This window comes from Diceros bicornis, chromosome 13, assembly GCF_020826845.1.
Source record: "Diceros bicornis minor isolate mBicDic1 chromosome 13, mDicBic1.mat.cur, whole genome shotgun sequence".
Taxonomy (NCBI): Eukaryota; Metazoa; Chordata; class Mammalia; order Perissodactyla; family Rhinocerotidae; genus Diceros; species Diceros bicornis.
The window spans coordinates 46,311,178-46,328,544 of record NC_080752.1 but is presented as its reverse complement, the minus strand read 5'-3'; the positions used below and the strand labels follow the sequence as shown (position 1 = coordinate 46,328,544).

At 43.0% G+C, this 17,367-nt stretch overlaps 1 protein-coding gene across 2 annotated transcripts in view; it reads right to left on the bottom strand.

The window, feature by feature from the left end:
• Positions 1 to 768: 768 nt before the first annotated feature.
• The window catches only part of ZCCHC17 (zinc finger CCHC-type containing 17), a 57,660-nt gene continuing 41,061 nt past the window's right edge, over positions 769 to 17,367 (bottom strand). For both annotated transcript variants that reach the window (XM_058553494.1, XM_058553495.1), the window contains exon 8: positions 769 to 1,683. In XM_058553494.1, the coding sequence (XP_058409477.1) occupies positions 1,522 to 1,683 (162 nt within the window). In that variant the 3' untranslated portion in view covers positions 769 to 1,521. The remainder of the gene's footprint in view (positions 1,684 to 17,367) is intronic.

Below are 17,367 nucleotides of genomic sequence, written 5' to 3'. Positions count from 1 at the left end.
GCCTTTTTGCCTTTGGTGACATGACTCTGGGAGTCTCAGTTTCCTTATGTGTCAGAGAGTGGGCAGAAATGACTGCCTGAAGGCCACTCAGGAAGAAGCACTGGAGAGACTGAAATGCAGTCTCAGGGACAGTGGTAGCTCGTCAACTTACACGCACAATAATAAAACAGCTGGACCTACCCCTTGCCTTTACACTGCCCCCTCCCCATGGCCAAATGAGCTAGTCAAACCTGGAGTAATCAACCAGTGGTGGGGCTTCCCCAGGCTTGGCTACTGAACTGTCACCTCAGGCCCATCCTGCGCTGAATGCCTGTGGGTCTAGACAGTTGTTCTTCTCTGGAATGCTGGAATGGTCTGTGCTGGAATGGTCTGGTCTGCTGCTGGAATGCTGTGGTCTCTCTCCAGAATGCAGGCTCAGGACACAGGATCCAGGCTTGTACCATGGTGGTGGGAAAAAATGCCCACTGGCCAAGATGACGGCTGAGCTCCCACCTATGCCCCAGGCCATTGCTCATGGTTACAAATTCTTACTGGCTCTCTAATCAGCTGTGGGGGAGAGATCATCTGATCATTACAGAAGGGAGGGCTTATAAGTGATCTCCTAAGAAGACTGTGACCTGCTAGTGCCTCTGGCTCTGTACCTTAGCTGGGCCTCTATCCAAGGTCTAAGGTAACATATTAAATGTTTTTCTGTCATCTAATGCAGACTCTGACTTTTAAGTCTGTAAGTGACCTGGGAAGAAGGATAATATCAATAAGAGCTTTCAGTAAGTTTAAATCCAAACACACTTCCATTTAGTGCCAGGAATTTAAGCAGAGACCTGAAGTGGAACCAATTGACTCACACAGCAGTAAATACAAAGTAAAGCAATGATCTTGGCTTGAGCTGTCTGGTTCAGTGGTCTGGCAGAATGTCACACACACAAGCTCAGTCACTGCAAACAATAGTTTTCTGGCTGTCACCTCTGGCATAGTAGAATCATGTTAGGGGGTATGGAAAAAGTGAGCACCACTCCTACCATGTTCTCCCTCATACTGTCAGTCTCCCTCTGCCCCCATGTTGGATGCAGCAAGATCACCCACCAGTCAGCCCAGGGCAGACCAACAGGGAAGGGCCAATAACTCTGTTCTCCAATTACAGCCAGACTCACCTCCAAAGCAGTACCTGTGGCTCTAGCCTGGACTCCTGTACAGGAATCTGGCGCTGGCAGTGGCAGCTGGAGAGGGTAATAGGACCTGCTGCTGAATGAAGGAAGTGGGGTAAATGAATCGGTGAGCTGCAGGGGTCACTTGCAAAGGGACCAGGAATGACAAGGAAATGACAACTCATTCAGGCAGATGCTTTTGACATCTAACTCCCAAACCTGCCTGCTGCATGAGGGGAAGCCATCTCCCACGGGAGAGAAGTCAGTCGGGTGGGAGGCCATACTCTCACTAACGAGTCTTTCCAGGAGCCGGGGCCTCGGGCACAAGGCTCCTGGTTCCTTCTTCTCTCAGCCACCCCCTCGACTCTCTCCACTCTCACTCCTTGTGCTTATTCTTGTGCTTCTTCTTCTTCTTCTTCTTCTTTGCTGCCTTGCTGTCTTTTGATGTGTGCCTTGCCCTCTTGCCTGTATCACTCTCAGAGTCTGAGCTGTCAGAGTCAGATGACTTCTTGTCTCTATGTTTCTTTTTCTTCTTCTCCTGAAAAGAAAATTTAAAAACCAATGTTATGTGTATATTTGCTTTAAAAAATCATGGCATCTAGGGGCCAGCCTGGTGGCATAGAGGTTAAGTTAGCGCACTCTGCTTCAGCGGCCTGGGGTTAGCCGGTTCACATCCTGGGCATGGACCTACATAACACTCATCAAGCCATGCTGTGGTGGCATCCCACATACAAAATAGAGGAAGACTGGCACGGATGTTAGCTCAGCGGTGATCTTCCTCAAGCAAAAAGGAAGATTGGCAACAGGTGTTAGCTCAGGGCCAATCTTCCTCAAAAAAAAAAAAAAAAACCATGGCATGTAATCAATAGGAGACCACTTAATAAATTATAAAACATTAATTCAAAACAATAAATTAAATTTTCAAGTAATGCCCAAAACAAGTTAGGTGGAAAGATAAGTCATAATACAGTGTGTATTCTAGATTCCATTGTGTTTAACACATATATGTGTGCTTGTGTATACACATATATATATTCCCACGTTGTTCTTAGTGCCGTGGAGTCGATTCTGACTCCTAGCAACACTGTACAGCAGAGCAGAACCCTGCCTGGTCTTTTTGTGCCATCCTCTCACGTTCCGGCGCTATAGCAGACAATGCTCCGCTGCTATTCATAGGGTTTTCATGGCCAATTTTTTCGAAAGTGGGTGCCCAGGTCCTTCTTCCTAGACTGTCTCAGTCTGGAAGCTCCGCTGAAACCTGTCCACCATGGGTGACCCTGCTGGTATTTGAAATACGGGTGGCATAGCTTTCAGCATCACAGCAACACAAGGTGCCACGTACAGCAACCGACAAACAGGTGGTCTGGTCCTCTGAAAGGGAAATGAACCCGGGCCATGGCAGTGAGAGCTCTGAATCTTAACCACTAGACCACCAGGGCTGGCTATACTTACACATACCTGTATATATTTAAACTATACAGAAAACAATGGAAAGGACAGAAACTGGCAACAAGTGTTACCTTGGGAATTAACTGAATAGGGGCAAGGATAGAGGTCTTTCACTTTTTACTTCATAAAATTCTGTCCAGTTTGATTTTTTTGAAAAAAATCAAAAACAAGCATTTATTACTTTCATTTTTAAAAAGCACAGGATATTAACACTGAAAGGAGTCCTCAGAGATCATCTAGTCTATCTAGAGACAGTGCCTCTCATGCCCAAGGTCACAGGATAAGAGAGGAATAGATTTAGGACTCCTGACTCCCATTCTGGTTCCTATTAGACCACGCTGCCAGGGAAAATAACTGCCATCAATTAATAAGGCTCTACCTGCTCTCCTTGAATATTTATCATCTCTAACCTTCACAACCACCTTACAAGATTATACTCATAAAGAAAAAAGGTCAGAAAGAACTTTCTCAACACTATACCCTCCATACCATGCTGTCCAAGTAACAGCACAAACTCATACAAAGGATGGGAGGCAGATTCCGAGGCTTCTGTGGGGTGCTGTTTTTTAAGCTTTGACAAATCTGTTCCTTGAACTGCAAATGTTTATCTTGCCTCAGTAAGGTTTCTAAGAAGAAAGAGAGAGAACGGGAGGAGAAAGAGACAGCGCAGAAGAGGGGGAGGCTCCTGCTCCCCTTATAGGCTTCCAACCAGCATCCTGAGAGCTGTACGTTTGCCTGAGTGATACACCAGGTCTTAGGAGCTGGCTGTTGAGAAATGGTGGACGGAACACTGAACCAGGTGCCCAGACGTGAGTTCTAACCATGAGCATGTCATTTCACCTCACTGAGGCCTTAGTCTCCTCAGATGTAAAACCGAGAATAGCACCTATGTCATATGGCTGTGGTGAAGATTTAATGAGATAGTATCTGTGGTTGGGGAAGTTGAAAGCCCCTTGCCCCAGATCACAAAGGCAGGGTTGGGATCTGCATGTAGGTTATACGACTGGAAATCTGTTTTCTTCTGTAGCACAGACCCTCTTCCGGTATAGTGATGGGAGGCCTCATGTATGGTGGTCAAAACAATTTTGGAATAAGATACAATTAAGTTAAAATTCCAACTCTGCCACTTACTAACTATGTAACTTGGAACCAGAGACTTAATTTTTTTTTCTTTGGTGAGGAAGATTGGCCCTGAGCTAACACCTGTTGTCAATCTTCTTCTTTTTGCTTGAGGAAGAGTGGCCCTGAGCTAACATCTGTGCCCACCTTCCTCTATTTTGTATGTGAGTCACCACCACAGCATGGCTTGATGAGTGGTGTAGGTCCATGCCGGGGATCTGAACCCTCAAACCTGGGCTGCTGAAGTGGAGGACACTGAACTTAACCACTACACCACCGGGCCCCAAGACTTTCACTTTTTTGAACCTCAGTTTTCTTTTCAGTAAATTGCAAATAATAAATACCTACTTCAAAGGATGCTATGAGGATTAAACAAGATAAGTACTAACTACAATGCTTAACACATGGTAAGCACTCAGTGGTAGCTAGAAGTATTGTTATTATTCTCTCATTTCAGAGAACTCCCAGAATGTTCTGGCCGAGTATCTAGCGCAAATGACTCAAAGTTTTGAGAGGAGATTAAACTAAAATTCTTCCCTGGAGTCTCCAATGGAGTAGCGAGGGGAAGCATCCCAGGCCCACATTACCATGCTGTAGGAACCATGGCTGGGAGGAGTTGAGAGTTGGCAAAACAACGGTTTGCCTTATGGTGCTGCACCTTCCTGGGTGGCAAGATCATGGGAGCCCATCACAGGCTATAAGGGATTGGGAGCCTTACCAGGTTCTGCCCCTTAGGTAGGGCAGGGTCCTAGGAAAGCAAATAAGCAAATGCAGAGCCTGGCACCAATTCCCCTGAAGCCTGGACCAGCCTGGATAAGTAAATGAGGAAGGAGAGTAATAATACCTCCTTACATCCAAACAGCACTTTAGTTTATCAAGATTTCTGTGTCCCTTATCTTATAATAATCATCTGGTACGGTCAAAATTCAGGAATTATTATTCCCATTTTACAGATGAGAAAACTGCAACTCAGAGAAGTAAAGCGAGCTGACCCATACTAAAGTGACAAGAACTTGTCTAACTCAGACTTTGGCATTATTTCCACTTTGCTCTCTCTCAAAGATACAGGCTTAGGAGGAGAAAAGAGAAAAACAAATCACTAGAGAACCCTGGCATGCTGGAACGGACACTCTAGCTAGCAAGGAGGATTTTGGCAGAAGGCCTTCTAGACCTCAATCCTGATGCAAAAGCTTTTGTAACCCGAACAAAGAAAATCTAGTCCTCCAGCAGATGGCGTCATTTTCACTGTGTAGCTAACCTTGAGCTAGAGAACAAAGAACAATCATTTCAGAAGTTGTAGTTCTGGGCCGGCCTGGTGGAGTGCGTGCGCTCCGCTACTGGCGGCCCGGGTTCGGATCCTGGGCGCGCACCGACGCACCGCTTCTCCGGCCACGCTGAGGCCACGTCCTACATACAGAAACTAGAAGGATGTGCAACTATAACATACAACTATCTACTGGGGCTTTGGGGAAGAAAAAAAAGGAGGAGGATTGGCAATGGATGTTAGCTCAGAGGCGGTCTTCCTCAGCAAAAAGAAGAGGATTAGCATGGATGTTAGCTCAGGGCTGATCTCCCTCACAAAAAAAAAAAAAAAAGAAGAACTTGTAGTTCAAGGGGAAAGTTGGGAGTTGGGGTGAAGTTGGGAGTTGGGGTGAGGGAAGAAGATGGAAAGCCAGAAGTGAAACCAGCTTCTGGTCCCTCAACTGCATTCAAGGGAGAAGTGGAGCAGAAAATAAAAGGTGGAAAAATGACCCAGGAGTGTGAGCCACGACACACAGGCCAGGAGGGGCAAGGAAAAAAAGTCGTTACTCAAAACTGCTCTCTAGGAAAAGCACATATCCTGTGCTGCAGCAGCTAGCCCACCAATCTTCCCTATAGTTCTGAAACAGGATAGCAGCAGCCCAGCCAGCATGAGAGAAAAACAAAAACAAAACCTGAGGAGGAGGAATAACAGCAGCTAATAGTTACTGAGTCCTTAATTTTCTAAATGCTGGGCTGCGCACTTTACATACATCATCTAACCTTCACAACTCTATTAAATGGGCATAATTATCCCTATATTTTCAGGAAAGAAAATTATAACTTCAGAGCAGCTGACTGAAATAAAGTGACTTGCCCAAGTGGTAGAACCAGGATTTGACTCAGGCTGGGTCCCAGAATGGACGTTCTTTTTGGCCCCGTCTATATTAAAGGCAGCACCTAACTTAGCACCTCCCTACTAAAACACATTGATTTGGCCAGAAACCAATCAAGCAAGCATTTATTTTTTGTATTTATTCTTAAGAATTATTCTTGAGAAATGATCATTCTTTTATTCCTGAGAAATGATTGATTCTCAAAAGATGATGTGATTCTCAAACTGATCTCTGAGGTGAACTTTTGGGAAGTAGGACAGCAGGTGATTCCTGGCTAGAATTTACCTATAAGGCACTAGTTCATCATAGCTTGGAAAGGGTAAGACCAGAAGAAAAAGGTATATTAATCAACTCACAAATATTTACTGAACCTTACTACCTACAAAGCACTTCAGAGAGCCCTAGTTTCACACAGTGTTGCTTAGGAAATAAGGAGAACACACAGATTTTTAATAGAATTCAGACAAACAGAGAGTACCTACTAGTGCAAAGCAGGAGTAGGAGATGCAAAGTAAACACATTCAGTAGTAGAGCCTGGCACCAATCCTCCAAACCTCAGCCAACCTCATCAAACAAGGGAAAGAGTACCTCCTTATAACCATACAGTACATTCATTCAACAAATATGTACTGAGTACCTTTTATGAGCCAGGAATATCTATTAATTTGTTTCTTGTAATGGCTGAGTGAGGTAAGAAATCAGGGATCACGAGCCTTCAAAGAACAAATTATCTAATCAAGGAGAAAGACTAATTAAGATACTAGGCAGTCCATGGAAGTGATGTAAGAAAAGCACAAAAAACATGCCATGGACACACAAGGGAAAGAAATCGATTATGTCTGAGGAATCTGAGGACGGCTCCACGAAGGATATGTCATGTGTTGTACTTCTGAAGAATGAACATGGTTTTGGCAGGTGGAGTGGTGGTGGCAGTGCTGATGAAGAAGGGAAGTGAGAGGCCGGCCCAGTGGTGTAATGGTTAAGTTCGGTGTGCTCAGCTTCAGTGGCCCAGTTTCACGGGTTCAGATCCTGGATACAGATCTACACCACTCATCAAGCCATGCTGTGGCAGCGACCCACATACAAAATAGAAGAAGACAGGCACAGATGTTAGCTCAGGGCAAATCGTCTTCCTCACACACACAAAAAAAGAAGTGAGGGCCTTCCAGCCAGCTGGAAGACAGGATGAGGCAACGGCTTGAAAGACCTTCTGGAGTGACAAACTAACCTGTGTGGCTTATTTACTGTGCACTGGATCCCACCCCCTCTTCTACTCAAAGACATCGGTCCAGGAGTTGTCCCCTCTCTCCTTCATCAATTTTTCCCTCTTTACTGGTTCATTCCCAACAATAAACAAATATGCTATAATAGTTCTCATTTTTAAAAAAACCCTCCTGAACAATTTTAACCAGGTTGTCACCCCACCACTCTACTGAAACAGCTCTTGTCAAAGTTACCAATGACCTCCACATGGCCAAGTCCCTGGTCAATTCTTGGGCCTCATTTCCTTGATCAATTAGTCAAATTTGACATATTCCACCTTCCTTAGAACACATTCCTCACTTAACTTCCAAGTCCTCAAATCCCTTCTCTTCCCTATATTTACTCTCCAGGTGATCTCATGTATGAACTTAAATACTATCTACAGTAGATGACACCCAAATTTATATCTCTTATCCAGGCCTGTCCTTTGAACTCCAAACTATACATACATCCAAGTGCCTACTCTACATGGCCAGGTGGATATCTGATAGGCATCTCAACTCCTATGCCCCGCCCCCTCCCAAACCTTTTCCCCTGCAGCTTACTTTCGCATCTTCATAGACAGCAACTCAAACTAAACCCCTGGTTGCTCCCCACTCACACTTACTTCCGCATTCCTTCTCCTAACTCAAATCTTCCAGTTAGTCCAAACACCTTGCCGTCATCTTCACTGTTATCTTTCCTACCTCAACAAATTCTGTCAGCTCTACCTTCAAAATAAATCCACACTTCAACTTCCTTCTCACCACCTCCACTGCTATCATTCTAGTCCAAGCCACCATCACCTCTCACTTGGATTATTAATATTGTCTATTAACTAGCTTGCTGCTTCCACCCTTGCCTTCTGACCACCTAGTTTCCACACAGAACTCAGAAAAATTCTCTTAAAAAGGTAAGTCGGATCATGTCTTCCCTCTAGTACAAAACCTCTAATGACATCCATTTCACTCTAAATGAAAGCTGAAGTCTTCATAGTCTCCCGTGCGGCCTTCCATGATCTGGTTTCCTCTTTCTCTCTTATTCACTTCACTCCAGTCACAACAGCCTCCTTACTGTTCCTTAAACATGCCAAGCTCATTCCCACCATCTGGCTATTGCACTTGCTGAAATGCTCTCTCTCCACTTATCTGAGTAGCTAGCTTCCTCACTTTCTTCAAATATCCACTCGGACAATGCTTTATGAGAAAGGCCTGCGATTACCACCCTATCTAAAATGGCAAGTCAACTATCCCCCCTACTGCCATTCCACTCTTCCCTAGCTCTTATAACCAAATTAATTTTTCTCCATAGCACTTATCACTACTTGACATATTAGTATTATTTTGTATTTGTTTACCTGTTCATTGTCTGTGACCCCCATTTGAATGTAAGTACCATGAAGATAGGGATTTTACCTGTTTTGTTCACCATTGTACCTGCAGTGACTACAACAGAGCTTGGCACATAGTAGAAGCTCTATCAATGAATGAGATTGGAGTACAGTGTGTGTGGGAAGGGACTGGTGAGAGGTGATGCTGGGAAGTTGGACAGATTGTGAAGTTTTAAAGAAACTCAGACTTTATTCCACAGAAAAAGGGGAATCCATGAAGGCTTCTGAGCAGACTACACTGGACAACTCTCTGTGCTTTATCAGAATGGGCCCAGGACTAGCAACCTCTCTCTCAGATAGGTACCAGAAGAAGTTCTCAGGACAATAGGACAGAGCCAGCAGTGTAGCCAAGGAATGACACTCCTATTTCTGTTCTATATACAGTATAGCAGAGAATAATTACAGTAGCCATATCAAAAGAAAAAAGTTATATTCTGGATCAAATATAGCTAAACTTCACTATAACCAGCGGTCAGCCTGATTCCCAAGGCAAATGCTTCCTCATAATACAGCACTGATTCAGAAAGACCCATAATGGCATACGATAGGTGAAAGAAGTCAGCAAAGCACAGACCACAGGTTCACGGGACGATTACCCAGCTTCACTATAAAAAATCTATATTCCTAGTTTACCAACCATTTCATATCCCATTTCCATAATCATGCCCAACAAATATAACTTTCAATTTTCAGACACAGGGACAAAAATTGTCATGGTACCGAATAGGTATATAGAACTAAACCAATGCATATTAGATTTTTGGACAAGGGCATGCATTCAATACATGTATGTTTGAAAAAGAGGTGACGGGCTCAAGGCTAGGAAGATCTCTTACCGCTGCCCCTCCTCCCTTCATTATTACCTACCAGCAGCAGCAGGAGTCAGTCCCTACTACTCTCCAAACTGAGGGGAAATCTCACCAAGTGAAAGAACCTGAGGAGCTACAGAGAGCAGAGATTATGGAGTCGATCTATGCAAGGTAGCTAGCGCATGCCTATTATGTGCCAGGAATTATATGCAACAGGTGACATTCTTTCTCTACCCTGGGCCATTTCCCAGCTCCCCAACATGACCAGCACCCTCTCTCGCCTTAGAGGCTTTACATGAGACATCCTCTTCCAGCAGACTGCAGAAAGAAGCGGGACAATGAAGCAGTCTTGTGAAGAAGCAGAGATGAGGACCCAATAGCCTGTTTCTGACTTTCCGGTTCCAGTTCTGGGTGGCCCAACCAAGAACCTGTTTGCAGACATGATCTTATATACTTATACTTCATTTCCTGTCATTGGATTTCTATGAGAGCCAATATCCCCCTTGGAGTGAGTGTCTGTCCTTTGCCACCAGATATACTTTGAGTGTTTTATCTTTCTCCTCATGCTATTAGCTGCTTGAGTGTAGGTGCTATGTATAACCTTTATTTCATGTGACTTGCCTACCACATATGTCTTCCACACACTAGGCACTCCTGTTACCAACTGACCTATTCGGCAACATGGACTGCTGATAGCATCTCCCTCCAGATGAACCTACTCGGTTCCACATTTGGCTTCCAGGGCCAACTAGTGCTGGAACACGTGTTAGAATCTGCCACTTTCATGCACTCCAAAACATCCATCTCAGGTAGAAGTTTTTACTGTTGGAATCAAAGATGTAGAGGGTGAAAGGAAACAGACAGGAGGCCTTAAATCTTGACTTACGGTTGTGAACAGAAATAGATCAGTAGATAACATCAGATGGTTGTTAAGGGTAGCTGGTGACAGACCAAAAACTGGCAAAAAAGTGACCTTATGAGGCCTATTAAGTCAAGCACCTAATACAATGCATAATAGACATGTATGAGGCACTCAATATGTATTTGTTGAGTAAATAAATAATTGAAGAGCTAAATGAATTAATGGTTGAAGTGTGGTATACAAAAAAAAATATTGAAGACCTGGGTTATTTCAGTACTGTCTCTTATAGTTGCATGACTTCAAGTGAGATAATTTCTCTTAACCTCTATTTTCTTAATGTGTAAAATGGTGGAATAATAATACCTACTCTGGCTACTTCATAGGATTGTATAAGGACAAAACAAAATAAAAAATATGAAGATATTTTATAAACTGTAAGTACTAAGCAAATATAAGGCATAAAAGATAATGAAGAGCGGGCCGGCCCCGTGGCTTAGCGGTTAAGTGCATGCGCTCCGCTGCTGGCGGCCCATGTTTGGATCCCGGGTGCGCACCGACGCACTGCTTCTCCCGCCATGCTGAGGCCGTGTCCCACATACAGCAACTAGAAGGATGTGCAACTATGGCACACAAGTATCTACTGGGGCTTTGGGGGGAAAAAATAAATAAATAAAACTATTAAAAAAAAAAAAGATAATGAAGAGATTAACAATGAGGTGAAAAGACAATGATGCTAGATGCTATCTTGGTAGAAACAATGGGCATCAAGGGGGAAGTTTTAACGGTTTCAACTCCCTAGAGCACTTTTTAATCAAAGAAGACTCATGAGTTAGAAGTTTGTATACACAAAGGTACTTTAAAAAATAATAGGGCATGATGATTATTACTGCCATTGTTTATCAGACCATTCCTCTACTAAGTGAAGAGAGATGGAGGGTAGGATAATGGGTTGACTAAGCAGGTCTAAAGAGCCTCATACCTTGCAGATCCTTAGTAATTGTTTTGGTGAACTGAAATACACATCTCAAAGCAGCTTTAGAAATAAAGCAATAACTAATTGCACCAGATGTATTAAGCAATACAAAAACAACTTAGCCAAAGACCCGAAGAAGTGAGATATCCATAGACCGCTTTAGAAATCTGACACATCCAGTTTACCCCCTAAAGGGTTAAAAGAGAAAGAGAAATTCATGGAACATATAAATAGAATCACAGTTAAGAATCTAGCTCTACTAAAGAAGTAAAATTACCTGTTTGCAGACATGATCTTTCATGTAGAAAATCCTAAAGATTCCACACAAAAAGCTAGTTAAAACTAGCAAATAAATTCAGCGAAGTTGCAGGATACAAAATCAACACACAAAAATCAGCTGCATTTCTATACACTAAGAATGAGCAATCCAAAAAGAAAAGTAAGAAAACAATTCCATTGACAATAGCATCAAAAAGAATAAAACGCTTAGGAATAAATTTAACCAATAAAGCAAAAAGACTTGTACACTGAAAACTACAAAACACTGCTGAAAGAAATTAAAGACAACACAAATAAATCCCAATGACACTTTTTGCAGAAATAGAAAAATCCATCCTGGGCCAGCCCCGTGGCTTAGCCGTTAAGTGCGCACGCTCTGCTACTGGCAGCCCGGGTTCGGATCCCGGGTGCGCACCGACGCACCGCTTCTCCGGCCATGCTGAGGCCGCATCCCACATACAGCAACTAGAAGGATGTGCAACTATGACATACAACTACTGGGGCTTTGGGGAAAAAAAGGAGGATTGGCAATGGATGTTAGCTCAGAGCCAGTCTTCCTCAGCAAAAAGAGGAGGATTAGCATGGATGTTAGCTCAGGGCTGATCTTCCTCACCGAAAAAAAAAAAAAAGGAAAAAAAAGAAAAATCCATCCTAAAATTCATACAGAGTTTCAAGGGACCCCAAATAGGCAAAATAATCTTGAAAAAGAACAAAGTTGGAGGACTCACATTTCCTGATTTCAAAACTTGATACAAAGTTAGAGTAATCGAAACAGTGTAGCATTGGCATAAAGAGAGACATAGACCAACAGAATAGAAAAGAGAGCCAGAAATAAACCCTGACATATATGGTCAATTTTTAACAAGGATGCCAAAACCAATGGGGAAAGGACAGTCTTTTCAATAAATGGTGCTGGGAAAACTGGATATCCACATGTAAAAAAATGAAGTTGGAACCTTATTTTACACCATATGCAAAAAAAACCTCAAAATGGACCAAAATCTAAATCTAAGAGTTAAAACTATAAAACTCTTAGAAGAAAACAGAAGGAAAAGCTTCATGACATTGGATTTGGCAATGATTTCTTGAATATAACACCAAAAGTACAGGAAACAAAAGAAAAAAATAAATAAGTTGGACTTCATCAAGATTAAAAATTTTTGTGCATCAAAAGACACTATCAGGGAGGCCGGCCCCGTGGCCTGGTGGTTGAGTTTGGCACACTCCGCTTCAGCGGCCTGGGTTTGGTTCCTGGGCACAGACCTACACCACTCGTTGGCAGCCATGCTGTGGTGGTGACCCATATACAAAATGGAGGAAGACTGGCACAGATGTTAGCTGAGGGCAAATCTTCCTCATCAAAAAAAAAAAAAAAAAGACTATCATGTGAATATACTTAACACTACTACTGAACCGTATACTTAAAAATGGTTAAGATGGTAGGTTTTATGTGTAGTTTTACCACAATTTTTTAAAAAATGTAAATCTGAAAAAAAAAAAAATAGGAGACGTCAGCATCATGGCGGAGTGAGCTTCCCCCATTGAACTCTCCCTCTCTAAGACACAACAAAAAGGACATTCATATTCCAACAGAAGCTATTCATACAACACAGGGGACGTCTGAGGCACCCAGAGAGCTGTACACCCGAGGACAAAGGTGCTGGAATCCCCAGAGGAAGTGGAAGGAGTGCTCAGTCTCCAGCTGACTTGGTGCCAGCAACTTCGGCCCACCGCACTCCAGTTCCAGCTTCTTTGGTGCAGCGGTGCCCCAGCTCCTCCTTCTTCAGCCCAGCACACTCCAGTTCCAGCTTCTTTGTCCCAGCGGCAATCCAGCTCCTCCTTCTTTGGCCCAGCGGCGCTCCAGCTCCTCCTTCTTTGGCCCAGTGGCGCTCCAGCTCCTCCTTCTTCAGCCCAGCGCACTCCAGTTCCAGCTTCTTCAGCCCAGCGGCGCTCCAGCCCCTGCTTCTGTGGCCCAGTGGCACTTCAGCTGCAGCTGCTTCAACCCACCCGCACCCGAGCCCCAGCTGCTTCGGCCTACCTGCGCTCCAGTCTCAGCTGTTCCCACGCTCGAGCTCCAGCTGTTCCCATGCTTCCCCCTCAGCAGCCTCCACTCAGCCACGCCTCAGATCAGCCAGGGGCTGACGAGAGTGCCCGCGGATTGAGGCAGGCCAGAATACACAGCCCTTGACCCCCACCCAGCGGCAGCAAGAGGAAACTGCAACCATATATTTTCACTATGAGGAAAAGTAAGCCAATACCGACAGGCACCATGCAAAAATATATTAAATCTCCAGACCAAAAGGAAAATGACAAGCGCCCAGAAGTCAACCCAGAAAGCACAGAAATGTATAAGCTTAACAACAGAGAATTCAAAATAGCCATCATAAAAAACCTTAATGAAATACAAGAAAACACAGACAGACAATTCAATGAAATCACGAGTTTCTTCACAAAAGAGATTGAAACTGTAAAAAAAAACCAATGAGAAATTTTAGAGATGAAAAACACAATAGAGGAGATAAAGACAAATCTGGAAGCTTTAAGCACCAGAGCTGACAATATGGAGGAAAGAATTAGCAATATTGAGGACAGCAATGCAGAAATGCACCAGATGTAGGAGGAAAGAGAACTAAGACTAGAAAGAAATGAAGAAACTCTCCGAGAAATATCCAATTCAATTAGGAAATCCAACATAAGGATTATAGGTATTCCAGAGGGAGAAGAGAGGGAAAAAGGAGCAGAGAACTTGTTCAAAGAAATAATATCTGAGAACTTCCCAAACCTGGGGAAGGAGCCTGAAAAAAAAAAAAAAGTAGGACACTTATCAACAGAGTGAAAAGGCAATCCATAGAATGGGAGAAAATATTTACAAGAAGTCAGATATCTGAAAAGGGACTGATACACACAGCAGAATATACAAAGAACTCCTTGAACCCAGTGTCTGTACCTGAACCCAGTCTCTGACTACAAAGCCTCTGTTTTTAAGCAACAGCTACTAGTAGCTGACATACATTGGGCTTTGTTGTATGCCAGGCACTGTGCTCAGATTTTACATGCATTGTCTCATCTTAACAACTTTAAGAAACAGATGCTGGGGCTAGCCCGGTGGCGTAGTGGTTAAGTGCGCGTGCTCCGCTGCAGCGGCCCGGGGTTCGGATCCCAGGCACGCACCAACACACTGCTTGTTAAGCCATGCTGTGGCGGCATCCCATATAAAGTGGAGGAAGATGAGCACGGATGTTAGCTCAGGGCCAGTCTTCCTCAGCAAAAAGAGGAGGATTGGCAGATGTTAGCTCAGGGCTAATCTTCCTCACACACACACACAAAAAAAAGAAGTAGATGCTTATTATTGCTATTTTACAAATAGGGAAACAGAGTCAGAGAAGTTTAGTAATTAACTTAAGTTTCACAGCGAGGAGGTGACCAAGCTGAGATTAGAACCCCTGCAGTTTGTCTCCACAGTCCAGGTTCTTAAGTACCACCCTCTACTGCCTCCAAAAATGCAATTCCTCAGCATCCATCTGATGTAATTTTGTCCAGACATCGCAAATAAGTATTATAAGACTGAATGGCAAAAATGGAAAGATGCTTATGACAAAGTAAAAAAGCAGGAAACAAGATTGTACATACATTTTGATTACAACTCGGTAAAACATGCATTTGAAAACAGCTGGTAGAAAATAGGTGCCACCATAATACAGATTCTGGTAAAGTAGTGAGATTATGGGATGCCTTTCTTTTGTTTTATATTTAAATAATGACGTTATATAGCAGAAACTTCTCTTTTTCCTCTTTAAATCAAGTCCTCAGACCTCTACGAGGAAGGCTCTAGAATCACTAGCATCAAGAACGAAGGTATGTAAGGCCAAGTCTTGTGTTCAGAAATAAGCAACACTGCAGGCAGGGTGGGTCTGGGGTTGCCTCTGAGAGGGAGCCAGGCTAAATCTGGCAATGCTGAAGGTTTGCAGAAGGCTTCTAGAGGGCAGCACTTGAAGTAGGGGCTTTCGTTAATTTCTATTTCTTTGGTTGACAGGAGAACAGTACCAAACTAAAATAATATCCCTACTGCTCTAAAGCAGTGTTTTCCAAGTGCCAGTCATTCCCATAATATTGCCATGATTTTTACTCCATGTGTTTACAACCTATTTTTTTACTTAAAATTTTTCTTAAAATTTGATTGCTTTTCTTTTTATTTTAAAAAGTTTTACTTAAAAAGGAAACTTTAGGGGCCGGCCCCGTGGCTTAGCGGTTGGGTGCGTGCGCTCTGCTGCTGGCGGCCCGGGTTCGGATCTCGGGCGCGCACCCACGCACCGCTTCTCCGGCCATGCTGAGGCTGCGCCCCACACACAGCAACTAGAAGGATGTGCAACTATGACATACAACTATCTGCTGGGGCTTTGGGGAAAAAAAGGAGAAGGATTGGCAATGGATGTTGGCTCAGAGACGGTCATCCTCAGCAAAAAGAGGAGGATTGGCATGGATGTTGGCTCAGGGTTGATCTTCCTCGGGATTAAAAAAAAAGGAGACTTTATAACACAACTGTAAATAGAAAACTTGCATCCCTTGCCTTAAGTAGAAGGTAACTGTAAAATAAATACTGCACATAAAAAAGACAAAACAATGTTTTAGCTAGATATAATTTACTGCCTGCTAAAGACAGCAGCTGAAGAGGTAGGGTTAGACGGTTTGTTTTCACAGAAGGCGGTTTGGACTTTACGTACAATGGGAAATCATTGAAGGATTTTAAACAGGAAGAGATATGGTCTGATTGAATATTTTAACAACCCTCTCTTGGGAATTAAAAAAAATGAGAAAAGACACAGAAGAACTGAACTGAACACCACCATCATCTACTTTTACCCAATTGACAATTATAAAACACTACCTCTACAGAAACCCATGTGCACTGTTGGTAGGAATGTGAAAAGAGTGAAAAACAGTATGGTGGTTCCTCAAAAGAAATCAAAATAGAATTACCATATGATCCAGCAACTCTACTTTTTGGTATATACCCAAACGAATTGAAAGCAGAGTCTCGAAGAAACATTTGTCCACTATGTTCACAGCAGCATTATTCACAAGAGCCAAGAGGTGGAAGCAACCCAGGTGTCAAGGACAGATGAATGGATAAGCAAAACATGCTATATCCATACAATGGAATATTACTCAGTCTTAAAAAGGAAGGAAATTCTGACATATGCCAGCACATGGACGAACCTTGAGGACATTATATTAAGTCAAATAAGCCAGTCACAAAAAGACAAATACTGTATGATTCCACTTATATGAGGTTCCTAGAGTAGTCTAAATCATAGAGACAGAAAATAGAGTGGTGGTTACCATGTGCTGGAGGGAGGGAAGAACGAGGAGTTATTGTTTAATGGGTATAGAGTTTCAGTTTTGCAAGATAAAGAGAGTTCTGGAGAGGGATGATGATGATAACTGCAAAACAATATGAATTTACTTAATGCCAAAGAAGTGCATACTTAAAAATGGTTAAGATGGTAGAATTTATGTTGTGTATATTTTACCATTGAAAAAAAATGCAAAAACCACTACACCCAAAGGCTGTAGATTTCAGATTGAGCAATTTGGTGAATGGTGATCTATTCACTGAGACAGGGCAGATTGTGGAAAGAGCAGCTTTGAGTGGGAACATTAAAGAGTTTTGAGGTGTGGTAAGCTTGATGCCAACCCAACAATCAGACATAGATGTCAAGAAGGCAGTCAGATATCTAAGTTTGAAGCTCTACAGAAAAAGTCAGGGACTTTTACAGATTTGGATAAAAATAAGATACAAGTATTTAATTTGGGGATTATTAGCATATAAATGGTATTCAAAACCACGGGACAGGATGAGATTACCTAAGGAGAAGGCAGTTAGAGAAGACAAGGGAGTAAGTAATAAGACAGCCTCCGAGCACTCCAACACTCAGTTAAAGCAGAGGATGAAAAATCATTAAT